This window comes from Littorina saxatilis, linkage group LG10, assembly GCF_037325665.1.
Source record: "Littorina saxatilis isolate snail1 linkage group LG10, US_GU_Lsax_2.0, whole genome shotgun sequence".
NCBI classification, from domain to species: Eukaryota; Metazoa; Mollusca; class Gastropoda; order Littorinimorpha; family Littorinidae; genus Littorina; species Littorina saxatilis.
Window position 1 is genome coordinate 28,619,093 of NC_090254.1, and position 12,963 is coordinate 28,632,055.

At 45.3% G+C, this 12,963-nt stretch overlaps 1 protein-coding gene across 2 annotated transcripts in view; it reads right to left on the minus strand.

Moving 5' to 3' along the window:
- The window catches only part of LOC138978559 (ATP-dependent RNA helicase DDX19A-like), a 36,559-nt gene that overhangs the window by 6,433 nt on the left and 17,163 nt on the right, over nucleotides 1–12,963 (minus strand). For both annotated transcript variants that reach the window (XM_070351303.1, XM_070351304.1), the window contains 4 exons: nucleotides 10,604–10,781; nucleotides 7,010–7,250; nucleotides 5,229–5,391; nucleotides 4,073–4,264 (listed from right to left, as the gene is read on the minus strand). In XM_070351303.1, coding sequence (XP_070207404.1) covers nucleotides 4,073–4,264; nucleotides 5,229–5,391; nucleotides 7,010–7,250; nucleotides 10,604–10,781 — 774 coding nt within the window. The remainder of the gene's footprint in view (nucleotides 1–4,072; nucleotides 4,265–5,228; nucleotides 5,392–7,009; nucleotides 7,251–10,603; nucleotides 10,782–12,963) is intronic.

Here is a 12,963-nt window from a genome sequence, read left to right on the forward strand (position 1 = left end):
CCTAGATTATGCAGATTGTTAGTCTTAAAATAGAGGTGCCACAGTATAATTCGAGGAGAAGTAGGGTCTTTCTATTGTCACTCACAAAAATGCTTTTCAATCATCTTTTCTCCACAAATTCCTAAAAGAACTTAATTTATTGCAGTATAATAGACGTGTTCCGAAATTAACTCTGTCAGGATTTTCAAGAGTTGTGGAAGAGTTAGTTTAGTGTCCCAAACAATAACACATGGTTGATCAGTTCAAACCAGCAATGGCAGCGACTAACTGACTCCGAACAATATGTTGTACAGCGTCCGCACGATATGATCCATTTCTTTCAAAAATTGAAAATTTTCATCTAAATTTTAATTTGATTATATACTTACCCAACTCACATCAAGCAATTTACTCCAGTTTAGTGCTAGGACGCTGAATAGCATCGCCTTGGTAACAAGGGGAGGTCACCCTAAAAAAGAGCTACCTTGACCCCTTATCATGACAAAGTCACGCGTGACTTCCTGACCTTGCCGCCATCTTTGAATCATTCAATCGAAAGCGAACATAGAAAAATTTCCCTCTTTTTTAGGAAAAAACCCCCATAAAAACCCCAAAAGCGGGGCAGGCGGGCGGGTATCAACTATGTGAGTTGGGTAAGTATATAATCAAATTAAAATTTAGATGAAAATTTTCAATTAAATTACATTCTTATCCCAACTCACATCAAGCAGAATGCTAATGAAGGAGGTGGGGAAACAAAATTCCACTTGTCCAGCCGACAATGGCTGGTAGGGAGCTACTGCCACCATGACGAGTGCTGGCCACATCTCGCAGGTAAAAGTTGATGAAAACACCCTGCGATTTCCAGTAGGCAGCGCCTAAGACCTCTGCCAGCACGCCTGAGCGGAGGACTGCCAGAGAAGTAGCCCAGGCTCTGGCTTCATGAGTTCTTGACAACTTCATAGGAAGGACAGAATGCCCAATCCCAACTTGTCTGTGCCACCACGCATACGCTTGTTTAATAAGCGTAGAGACCCATCTTACCAAAGTGACCCGCGACAAGTCCTTGCTCCTTTCAGTGTCAACTGAGATGAAGAGCAGTTTATGGTCCCTAGACCTAATGGGCGTGGTACGGGATAAGTAGCTGGTAAGAGTACGAACAGGACAATTGACCATATCAGGGTCACCAGACGCAAGAATCCTACTTAAAGGAAGAATGCGAATAACAGAGGAGGACAGACCTTGTTTTTGGATTTGGCAAGGAACTCCGGCCGAAATCTTAAAACAAAAGAGCCATAGCTCTCAAAAGAAATATCCTTAGCCAGGCCTGAAAGAGCGTGCACCTCACCGCCTCCACTGGCAGAGGCTAACAAAACGAGGAACAAGGCTTTACGAGTCAAGTTAGCTAAGCTCGCTGAAGCTAAAGGTTCGAAATCCGAAGAGGCTAGAAACTTGAGTACCAAAAAATAAGTCCCACGCGGGAAGAGGGGACTTAGCCTTCGTAAAACCAATCGCTGCCCCCTTAAGAACACTAGCAATTACACCGCCCAGGTTAATGCTATGCCCTAATTGCTTCAGAGTAGAAGAAATGGCTGAGCGCCTGACTCTCAAAAAAGAAGGAGCCAAGCCCTGAGCAGCCAAACACGAGAGATGATTTGCTACATGCATAGAGCGAGGTGAAGTAGCAGTAACTCCATTCTCCGAGCACCACTTTGTCCAAGCTGACCAGTGTGACGCATAAACAGTGCTGGTCGATTCCCTGTGGGCCTTTTGGACAAAGCCTAAAGTAGCGTCTGAGGAGCCAGAACGGCGCAGCGACCTAGAAAGAATGGAGGGCCGTCTGCGAGGCGAAGGAGGACGGGGAACCAATGTTGGCTGGGCCACCAAGGGGCCACCAACACCAAGCAAGGCTGTCCCCGCTCCGCCTTCCTGAGAACCTTTCCCAAGAGATGAAACGGGGGGAAAGCATAGGCTCAGACGCGACCAATTTACTTCGAGGGCGTCTGTTTCCCTCCCCTCTGGGTCTGGAAAGGGGGAGATAAAGACCTGAAGCCTGCAGGAGAATCTTGTCACAAACAGATCGACTGTAGGCTTGCTGAAATGCCACCCAGACGTTGTAGGACCTGATGAGTCAGAGTCTACTCCGTGTGCATCGTACACTACGGGCGACTGAAGTAGTCCGCAAGAACGTTGAGTATGCCTGGGACGTACTTCGCTGACAACAGAATAAGGTGCTGGCTGCCCCAGGCAAGAATCTGACCTGACCTGACAGAAAGAGCGAGAGACAAAGTGCCTCCCTGTTTGTTGAAATAGGCCGCCATGGTCGTGTTGTCTGTGCGAACCCCAATTTATTCGTTCCTGACCATAGACAGAAACGATTGGAGTCCCAGGAAAACAGCCTCTAACTCTAGGGCATTAATGTGCCCCCCACTCTGCGTCTCGTTCCACAGACCTGACGCAGTGTGAACAGAAAGATGGGCACCCCAGCCCTCCATAGACGCGTCTGTGAACAGAAACTCGTCCGGGGGGGGCAAACGAGATTGGCACTCCCTGTGAAATCCCAGGGAGCAGCCACTGCCTCGTTGTGTGCCGAAACCAGCTTTCAAGAGAGACTACTGTCTCCCAGCCCTGAAGAGAAGGCTTCCACAGCGAACTCAGGGCAGCCTGAAATGGCCGCTTGTGGACTCTGCCTAAGGGCACAAGAGTGGCCATCGATTCCATTTGGCCAAGAAGAGAGGTCAGAACACGTACAGGACAGAGTACGAAACAGACTTTGCAACCTGTCCACCCTTCTCTGTGAAGGGCGTACCCGCCAATCGACGGTGTATGTCTTTGCGTGTGGAAGAAAAACAACCCCAATGCTAAAAACGTCTGTGCCAAACCTAGGCTTAGCCACATGATGGTGTTTAGTTCTTTCCGTAACCTCTTAGAAAGAAAAGCTGAAACTAAGGAATTCCTGCGAGTCCTTTGTGCTGCGCAGCGAAAGTCGCTGACAGAAGCCACTGCCTCAAGAGGTAGGCTTAGCCGGAAAAGTTCCGACTGAGAGGTTACGAGCAATGGCTCAGTGAGCCTAAAAATTTAGTCAGAATGTGAGCCCATAATTTGGACATGTTCTGGCGACTTGTCAGAAACCAAAGCTTATGACCCTGATGAGAAAGCGCAATTCCGTAAGCCGTAAAAGCCGAGAAAGTTTTAACAGCTTGCCTTGTTTTTCACCACAGAGGCAAAAAACAAAAATTGAGGCCTTAGCAACTTCACCCTAGAAGGTGAAAAATAAGAGGTATGCCGCACCAAAGATGGGCGTACATACCGCGAAGCTGCCTAAGGCAGAGGGCCCGTGTGCAAGTACCAAGGCAGGGTCTGACAAAGGCAGAAGTCAGACAAACCGGCTGAAAGCCGGAGCAAAATCAAAACACGTCTGTAGACACAGATCGCTGGAGAGTGAATGATTCAAAGATGGCGGCAAGGTCAGGAAGTCACGCGTGACTTTGTCATGATAAGGGGTCAAGGTAGCTCTTTTTTAGGGTGACCTCCCCTTGTTACCAAGGCGATGCTATTCAGCGTCCTAGCACTAAACTGGAGTAAATTGCTTGATGTGAGTTGGGATAAGAATGTAATTTAATATACACATCAGAGTTTACGATTTGTTGCGGCAATGATCGCTTGCCTTCAGTGATTGCTGACAACATGTCTTGCCTGAGTCGTTGACGTGAGTTTGGGTAACACGCATGCTTAGCAATCACTGCAGTACACCGACAGTGAATCGTTGCTTCAATTAGCAGATTTTCGAAAGAAAAAGGCATCATATCCAGCGGACCCTGCATAACATACACATCTGATTCAGTTATTAGCTGCGATTTCTGTTTTTAACTGGTCGACCATGTGTTATTGTTTGGGTTAATAAAGCGGGGCGCAACTCTTCCACAATGCTTGGAAATCCTAACAGAGTTATTTCCGAACATCGTATATTGTAGAACAGATGCCTGTGTACGGCTTTCTCACTCACAAAAGTGTTTTTCTAAAAAGGGGGCACCCCTGTACCTTCACTGTAGTATAATCCTAGAACTAGTCTCTGCATTATTGTTGCACTCACCAAAGTGTTTCTCTATGGTCTTCAAAATGGCCATGGAGCGAGCACCGTCCACCATGTTGATAGCGATGCCGTTCTTGCCGAAGCGACCCGTGCGCCCGATGCGATGCAAGTACGTCTCGCAGTCAGCGTTCCACTCCATGGTCACAGGCAGGTCAAAATTCACCACCACCGTCACCATCTCCACGTCAATACCTGGAAACACATGAAGAATTGTAGGCAAAGTAAATGACTGAAAGTTTCCCGATGTGACATTATTTCCCACGTGACATTATAGTCACTAGTGAGAGGGAGTGTCTCAAACATGTGAACAGGAAGCACATGGCAAAGTTTGTCTGCACAAATGTAAGGGTACTCACTCTTTCAGAACCCATGCAAACCCGGCAGAGTATTTCTGAAAACCGTCTATTTCAACTAATCCAACCCCGCAAGTGCGTACCACCCATTTGGGTGACACCCAGTTTGGCTTTGTGCACCTCAGCCCTGCTCTCATTCACAGACACGGGCCCCATGTTCGCCGCCAAGACCGAGGCCTTTCATGTCCCAGACCGACAGCCCCAAGAGATGGTGCCATGGTCACAGTGCCACTAACATGCATATTGCTACAGAGTTTTGTTTTTGTTTGTTTGTTTGCTTAACGCCCAGCCGACCACGAAGGGCCATATCAGCGCGGTGCTGCTTTGACATATAACGTGCGCCACACACAAGACAGAAGTCGCAGCACAGGCTTCGTGTCTCACCCAGTCACATTATTCTGACACCGGACCAACCAGTCCTAGCACTAACCCCATAATGCCAGACACCAGGCGGAGCAGCCACTAGATTGCCAATTTTAAAATCTTAGGTTAACCCGGCCGGGGTTCGAACCCACGACCTTCCGATCACGGGGCGGACGCCTTACTACTAGGCCAACCATGCCGGTCTACAGAGGGGGTGTTATCCTTCAAGATATGTACGGCGATGAGGGTGCATGCATATTTTACTTTAGTCATACATAATGATCTACTGGTCAATAGGGTGCAGAGGTCAAAGTTTATAGGCTGAAGTGTAAAATTCACGCCTTCAACTGGGCCTTCAGTTGTGGCTTACACGATAATGAAGAATTTGGGTTATGTGGAAACATGTTCAATACTGTAAATGTCTATGTGTACAAACGTACCTCTAGCAGAGACATTGGTGGTGATAAGGACCTTCTCCTTGCCGTCACGGAAACGCTGGATGATGGCGGCACGCTGCTCGATGGTCAGGTCTCCCGTCAACAGTGCCACTGCGTTTCCGTCCGCCACCATCTTCTCTGCTAGCCATGCCGCTGTCTTTCGTTTCTGAAACAATGTGGAAAAAGTCAATTAATGTTGGTAATTTAAGTTACAATTTAGCTGTTTGCAAAACTGCAGAGATAATCAAGCACACAAAATCCCTGTTCTACAGGCACTTTAAACACACAGCTCATCTGTGCCTGCCATCTGTCATGTCACTTAAGTACATTTATTTCCTCCACTGAAAAATTACCACACTTTTCTGCATTCTTTAATTGTCTGTGAGAATATAGTTGAGTTCACAGTGATTGTGGTTAAAAACTTGAGACCACAAGTCCAGATATTGACTTGCTAGTGATCGTATAAGCCATCCTGCAACTTTGCACTCACTAACCAGTCTGAATCATGCTATTGAGAAACCGGTTGGCAAGCAAGTACTGAATACTAAGCGCAAGGATGCATTCATCATGGGTGCAACCTGGAAAATTCCAAAAACCGGCAAAAGTTGGGGTCCAGCTTTTTTAGTATTTAAAATGCCAAAAAAAACCTCTCCTGGAACAAAAACATCGGCAGCCGATGAAACCAAAAACCGGCTGCCGGCGTGTAGCCGGCAGAGTTGCACCCATGATTCATTATCTACTGAGTATATCTGTCACATTGTCAAAACAATGTCATCAAATACATATCAATCAATATCAATCAATATGAGGCTTATATCGCGCGTATTCCGTGGGTACAGTTCTAAGAGCAGGGATTTATCTTTTATTTTTATTTTTATTTTTATGCAATTTATATCGCGCACATATTCAAGGCGCAGGGATTTATTTATGCCGTGTGAGATGGAATTTTTTTACACAATACATCACGCATTCACATCGGCCAGCAGATCGCAGCCATTTCGGCGCATATCCTACTTTTCACGGCCTATTATTCCAAGTCACACGGGTATTTTGGTGGACATTTTTATCTACGCCTATACAATTTTGCCAGGAAAGACCCTTTTGTCAATCGTGGGATCTTTAACGTGCACACCCCAATGTAGTGTACATGAAGGGACCTCGGTTTTTCGTCTCATCCGAAAGACTAGTACTTGAACCCACCACCTAGGTTAGGAAAGGGGGGAGAAAATTGCTAACGCCCTGACCCAGGGTCGAACTTGCAACCTCTCGCTTCCGAGCGCAAGTGCGTTACCACTCGGCCACCCAGTCCACATATCTGCCTGTAGGCCACTGACCGACTATTTTCTTGATACAGTGGTACCTCCGTTTAAGACCTCCAAACCTCAGACAAATGTAGGTCTAAACAGAGAGGTAACTTCACTGACACTATGACCAAACATTCTGAGAAAATTGTATCTTCATATACAGGGAGTCTTAAAATAGAGGTCGTTGCCACGACCATCTTGGGTTCATTCTAAGATAAGCCAAAGCAACATTGCTTTATCTTTTTCTGTCTAGACTCTTGCTTATCCACTTTAAAGGCCATTTAAGGTCCAGGTTCTTGTGAACTTGTTGCTTCGTCCTGAATTAAAAACATTCCAAAAATGTAACCTTTTTTTACATTTTATTTTTTGAATTAAAGGTTTTAAAAGAGAGGTTTCACTGTAGTATTTACAGTGCAACTAGTAAAATATTGAAAATAAGTGGTTACTGGGCTCCCTGGTTCACTGAATTCAATGACTCACGTGACAGAAGATCATGGACTGTCCGATGGAGATGGAGCCGTAGATGTTGCACATGGCGCGGTACTTGTCCTCCACGCTGTGGCACTCAATGTAGAATTGCCTAATGTTTTCCAGCGACTCCTCCTCACGACGCAGGCGGATGATCACCGGGTCGTTGGGCACGATCTTGGCCGCAAAATTCATCACCTGCGTGTCGTACGTGGCCGAGAACAGCAGCATCTGACACCCTGGACCCAGCTTTCTGTTAGGGACAGCAACAGGAAACACACAGTTAATGACAGAAACAGCAAACACACAGTCAGTGACAGAAACACGAAACACACAGTCAGTGACGGAAACTACAGTGAAACACACAGTCAGTGACGAAAACTACAGTGAAACACACAGTCAGTGACGGAAACTACAGTGAAACACACAGTCAGTGACGGAAACTACAGTGAAACACAGTCAGTGACGGAAACTACAGTGAAACACACAGTCAGTGACGGAAACTACAGTGAAACACACAGTCAGTGACGGAAACTACAGTGAAACACACAGTCAATGACAGAAACTACAGTGAAACACACAGTCAGTGACGGAAACTACAGTGAAACACACAGTCAGTGACGAAAACTACAGTGAAACACACAGTCAGTGACGGAAACTACAGTGAAACACACAGTCAATGACAGAAACTACAGTGAAACACACAGTCAGTGACGGAAACTACAGTGAAACACACAGTCAGTGACGGAAACTACGGTGAAACACACCCCCCCCCCCCCACCCCCCTTGTAAGACCTCAAACAAATCTAAAAAAATCAGGTCTTAAAAATTAAGGAGTCTTAAAGTGGGGTTAAATCTATTGAGGTTTTCAACAAAACATCTGAAAAAGCAAGGTCTTAACAAGTCGCGTAAGGCGAAATTACTACATTTAGTCAAGCTGTGGAACTCACAGAATGAAACTGAACGTAGTCCGCCGCTAGTGCAAAAGGCAGTGAAAGTGACGAGCCTGTTTGGCGCGGCAGCGGTTGCCCTGTGCTTCATAGCACGCTTTACAGTACCTCTCTTCGTTTTAACTTTCTGAGCGTGTTTTTAATCCAAACATATCATATCTATATGTTTTTGGAATCAGGAACCGACAAGGAATAAGATGAAATAGTTTTTAAATCGATTTCGGAAATTTAATTTTGATCATAATTTTTATATTTTCAATTTTCAGAGATTGTTTTTAATCCAAATATAACATATGTATATGTTTTTGGAATCAGAAAATGACGAAGAATAAGATGAAATTGTTTTTGGATCGTTTAATAAAAAAATAATTTTAATTACAAGTTTCCGATTTTTAATGACCAAACTCACTCATTAGTTTTTATGCCACCAAGCTGAAATGCAATACCAAACCCCGGCCTTCGTCGAAGATTGCTTTGCCAAAATTTCAATCAATTTAATTGAAAAATGAGGGTGTGACAGTGCCGCCTCAACTTTTACAAAAAGCCGGATATGACGTCATCAAAGGTATTTATCGAAAAAATGAAAAAAACGTCCGGGGATATCATACCCAGGAACTCTCATGTCAAATTTCATAAAGATCAGCCCAGTAGTTTAGTCTGAATCGCTCTACACACAGACAGACAGACAGACAGACAGACAGACAGACAGACACACACACACACACACACACACACACATACACCACGACCCTCGTCTCGATTCCCCCCTCTATGTTAAAACATTTAGTCAATACTTGACTAAATGTAAAAAGGGGGAAGCCAAAAATCAGTAGATCTTACAGTCAAGTGAGAATGACTGAACTCCTTTTGGTTTTCTTTTTCTTACAGTAGTCTCAACACCTGCCAAGCAGTTTTTCTCTACGGTAAATTACATAACTTAACATACAGAAATACGTGCTTGCATATGCACATGCTTATATTGCAAACAGTGGTTTAGTATGAGATCAGGGATATTTTGCACCATGTTGCCAAGTTTGAATTCTGGAAACACACACCCACAGACCACAGGCACAAACACCACTTACACACTAAGGCCAAGTTCGAGAAAAGTCTGTCATGTGAACAGTCCCGACAATTTAGTTCTGAATTAGTTCCAATTTAGCAACGACTTGAAAACTCGACTCCTCAGTGATTTACAAATGACTTCCGGCAGACTTTTATTATCGGGTTTTCCGATTAGGTCTAGCCGGAAAACAATGAAGACAACTGCCAACTGGGAAAACTCCAATGTGAAATTCAGCTAAGAATCGTTGCTTGAGACTAGTCTTAGCATTAGCACTGTTCACATGGGCAGCAATTTTCAACTGACTTGTTTTTGACAAAAATCACTTGAAAGTTGGAGGAAAGTTGGTTGTAAGTTTGCGATGTGAACAGCATTTTGCCACCTCTAACAGCAATGAAAACAAATTACTTCTGTATGCGGACAGATCTATCATCAATGAAAACATCTTCTGAATGCTGACAGACCTATCAGCAATGAAGACAACTTACTTCTGTATGCGGACAGATCTAACAGCAATGAAAACGACTTACTTCTGTATGCGGACAGATCTAACAGCAATGAAAACAACTTACGGGCGGGGATGTAGCTCAGTCGGTAGCGCGCTGGATTTGTATCCAGTTGGCCGCTGTCAGCGTGAGTTCGTCCCCACGTTCGGCGAGAGATTTATTTCTCAGAGTCAACTTTGTGTGCAGACTCTGATCGGTGTCCGAACACCCCCGTGTGTACACGCAAGAACAAGACCAAGTGCGCACGAAAAAGATCCTGTAATCCATGTCAGAGTTCGGTGGGTTATAGAAACACAAAAATACCCAGCATGCTTCCTCCGAAAACGGCGTATGGCTGACTAAATGGCGGGGTAAAAACGGTCATACACGTAAAAGCCGTGGGAGTTTCAGCCCATGAACGAACAAACAAAACAACTTACTTCTGTATGCGGACAGATCTAACAACAATGAAAACAACTTACTTCTGAATGCAGACAGATCTAACATCAATGAAAACAACTTACTTCTGTATGCGGACGGATCTAACAGCAATGAAAACAACTTACTTCTGTATGCGGACGGATCTAACAGCAATGAAAACAACTTACTTCTGTATGCGGACGGATCTAACAGCAATGAAAACAACTTACTTCTGTATGCGGACAGATCTAACAACAATGAAAACAACTTACTTCTGTATGCGGACAGATCTAACAACAATGAAAACAACTTACTTCTGTATGCGGACAGATCTAACAGCAATGAAAACAACTTACTTCTGTATGCGGACGGATCTAACAGCAATGAAAACAACTTACTTCTGTATGCGGACAGATCTAACAACAATGAAAACAACTTACTTCTGTATGCGGACGGATCTAACAGCAATGAAAACAACTTCTGTATGCGGACAGATCTAACAGCAATGAAAACAACTTACTTCTGTATGCGGACAGATCTAACAACAATGAAAACAACTTACTTCTGAATGCGGACAGATCTAACAGCAATGAAAAAAACTTACTTCTGAATGCGGACAGATCTAACAACAATGAAAACAACTTACTTCTGAATGCGGACAGATCTAACAACAATGAAAACAACTTACTTCTGAATGCGGACTGACTGGTCCTGATGTCCCTGCATGGAGATCATGACGTCAGCTTCGTCCAGGACAAACACCTTGAGGTTCTCCAGGTTCAGCGCTCTGTGGCGTGTGCACCAATCCATGACCGTGCCGGGTGTGCCGATGATCAGGTGGTCTTCCAGGGGCTGCCCACGCTCCACTGAACACAGCAAAGTTATGGTCACACATTGGATTCCAACTTCTGTTTTTGTGTCTGTTTTGTGTGTGTGTGAGTTCATGCCTATTGTCCCACCGTTTACAAACACAAACCTCTTTTTCTACAGCAAGTTTATACAGCAGTCCCTGCAATGTACGCCCCCCCCCCCCCCCCCCCCCCCTTAAACGGCCACCTGCAAAACGTGGACGCGGACACTCATTTTCGGTCCCAACAGCAGGTCATACCTGCATTGTACGGACAGACCATCGCCAAATTTTCACCACACCAAAATCAATAACAGAGCAGTCCGGCTCTTGGTACAAAGGTCACAGCCGCAAAGGCTTGATGACAGTCTCTTAACTTGGGTGCACGTGTACCCATCAGAAGGGGGGTAGTTCAGGTCAGGAGTGGAGTACACGCACTTTCTTGATTTCAAATGCGAAGATGCCAACATGAAACTGCACTGTGCTCTTTATTCTTGTCTGTTGGACGTAAACAACAGAAGCCACAGTCGATGAAGGCCCTCCAAGAAAGAGAGTGAAAAATCGGCCACAGTTCTCACCTTTCCTTCTTTATTTGGTGTTTAACGTCGTTTTCAACCACGAAGGGTTATATCGCGATGGGGAAAGGGGGGGGGGGATAGGATAGAGCTACTTGTTAATTGTTTCTTGTTCACAAAAGCACTAATCAAAAAATTGCTCCAGGGGCTTGCAACGTAGTACAATATATGACCTTACTGGGAGAATGCAAGTTTCCGGTACAAAGGACTTAACATTTCTTACATACTGCTTGACTAAAATCTTTACAAACATTGACTATATTCTATACAAGAAACACTTAACAAGGGTAAAAGGAGAAACAGAATCCGTTAGTCGCCTCTTACGACATGCTGGGGAGCATCGGGTAAATTCTTCCCCCTAACCCGCGGCGGGGGGGGGGGGGGGGGGGGGGGGGGTACAGTTCTCACCATCGCGTGCCTGTGTGTAACCTTTCATTGATAAGATACTCTTGTTTCCCCTCAGTCTTGACCAGTGAGTCGATTACCTAATCTGTGAACCCTTCAGTTGTCTTGCTTTGTCAAAAGTTAGACACAGTTAAATGGTTTTGCTCTGAGTGAACAGTGCAGCTGGCAGCCGGTGACACCTCTCTGGCCACAACCCCAAACAGTACATGGCTGGGGGGAAGGAGAGAGAGAGGGAGAGAGAGAGGAGGGGGGGTGAGGGGTAGCTGGCTAAACTCAGTCGGGTGTCTGGTGTCACTGCATGTCAGCAGGAAGAGCACTGGAGAGAAATAGAGCTGTCCTCCTCTCCACAATTTCCAAGTATCAGTTGTCAGGGCTTAAGGTAGGCAGTGAGGGAGAGTGAGATCGGTGTTGTTCTAGTGTACAGTGTATTTCCAACTGAAGAGTGAAAAGTCACTGCCACAAGATCGGCATGCAGTCAATAAAGCCAGACAAGAAGAATGATTATGACATGCGGCTCTATCTGCTGGTTTTTATTCAAACTGGTTTTCAATGCTTATTCTCGCAAAGCATCTGCACCCCAGCCTCTGTGCTGTGTTTGTGTGGCTACTTTCGTATGATGTCAGTGCATGGTGAGTGCGTTCACTGCCTTGAGGATTTATTTTATCTCTTCTTTCCAACACCATTCATACAAATCATATTTTACAGAACGTTTAAAAAAATATTAGGAGTTGGATGTAATCGTTTAGTAGCCACAAGAAGTGGTTAGCATAGACTCAATCATGTTGTTTGTGTGTCTCTGTGGGAGTGTATGGGGGAGGGGTGACCATGGGGGAGGGGGTGGTGTGGTCACCCCTCCCGTGACCGGCCACCTGCAATGTACGGACATGTTTGCTATGGCCCAAGGGTGTCCCTTCATGAGAGGGACTGCTGTACCTCTTCCTCCAGTTAACAGACACAAGTTCAAAACTCTTTACTACTTTATTGCTGGGAAATTCAGGTCGCTTCCTCCCAGTGAAAATCTAGCAGCAACAGTCGCACTACCCAGGTGTGTGTGTGTTTAGGTGCAATCAGCCAACTGCACTTACGGCAGAATAAACGAGGTCTTTTACGTGCCGCAGTGGTGACACAGGGGTGAAACAATCTGAACATGGATACCATCTCTGAGTCGGCACATAATGTTGACCCGTGTCCGTCCCGACCCAGATTCGAACCCGTGACCCG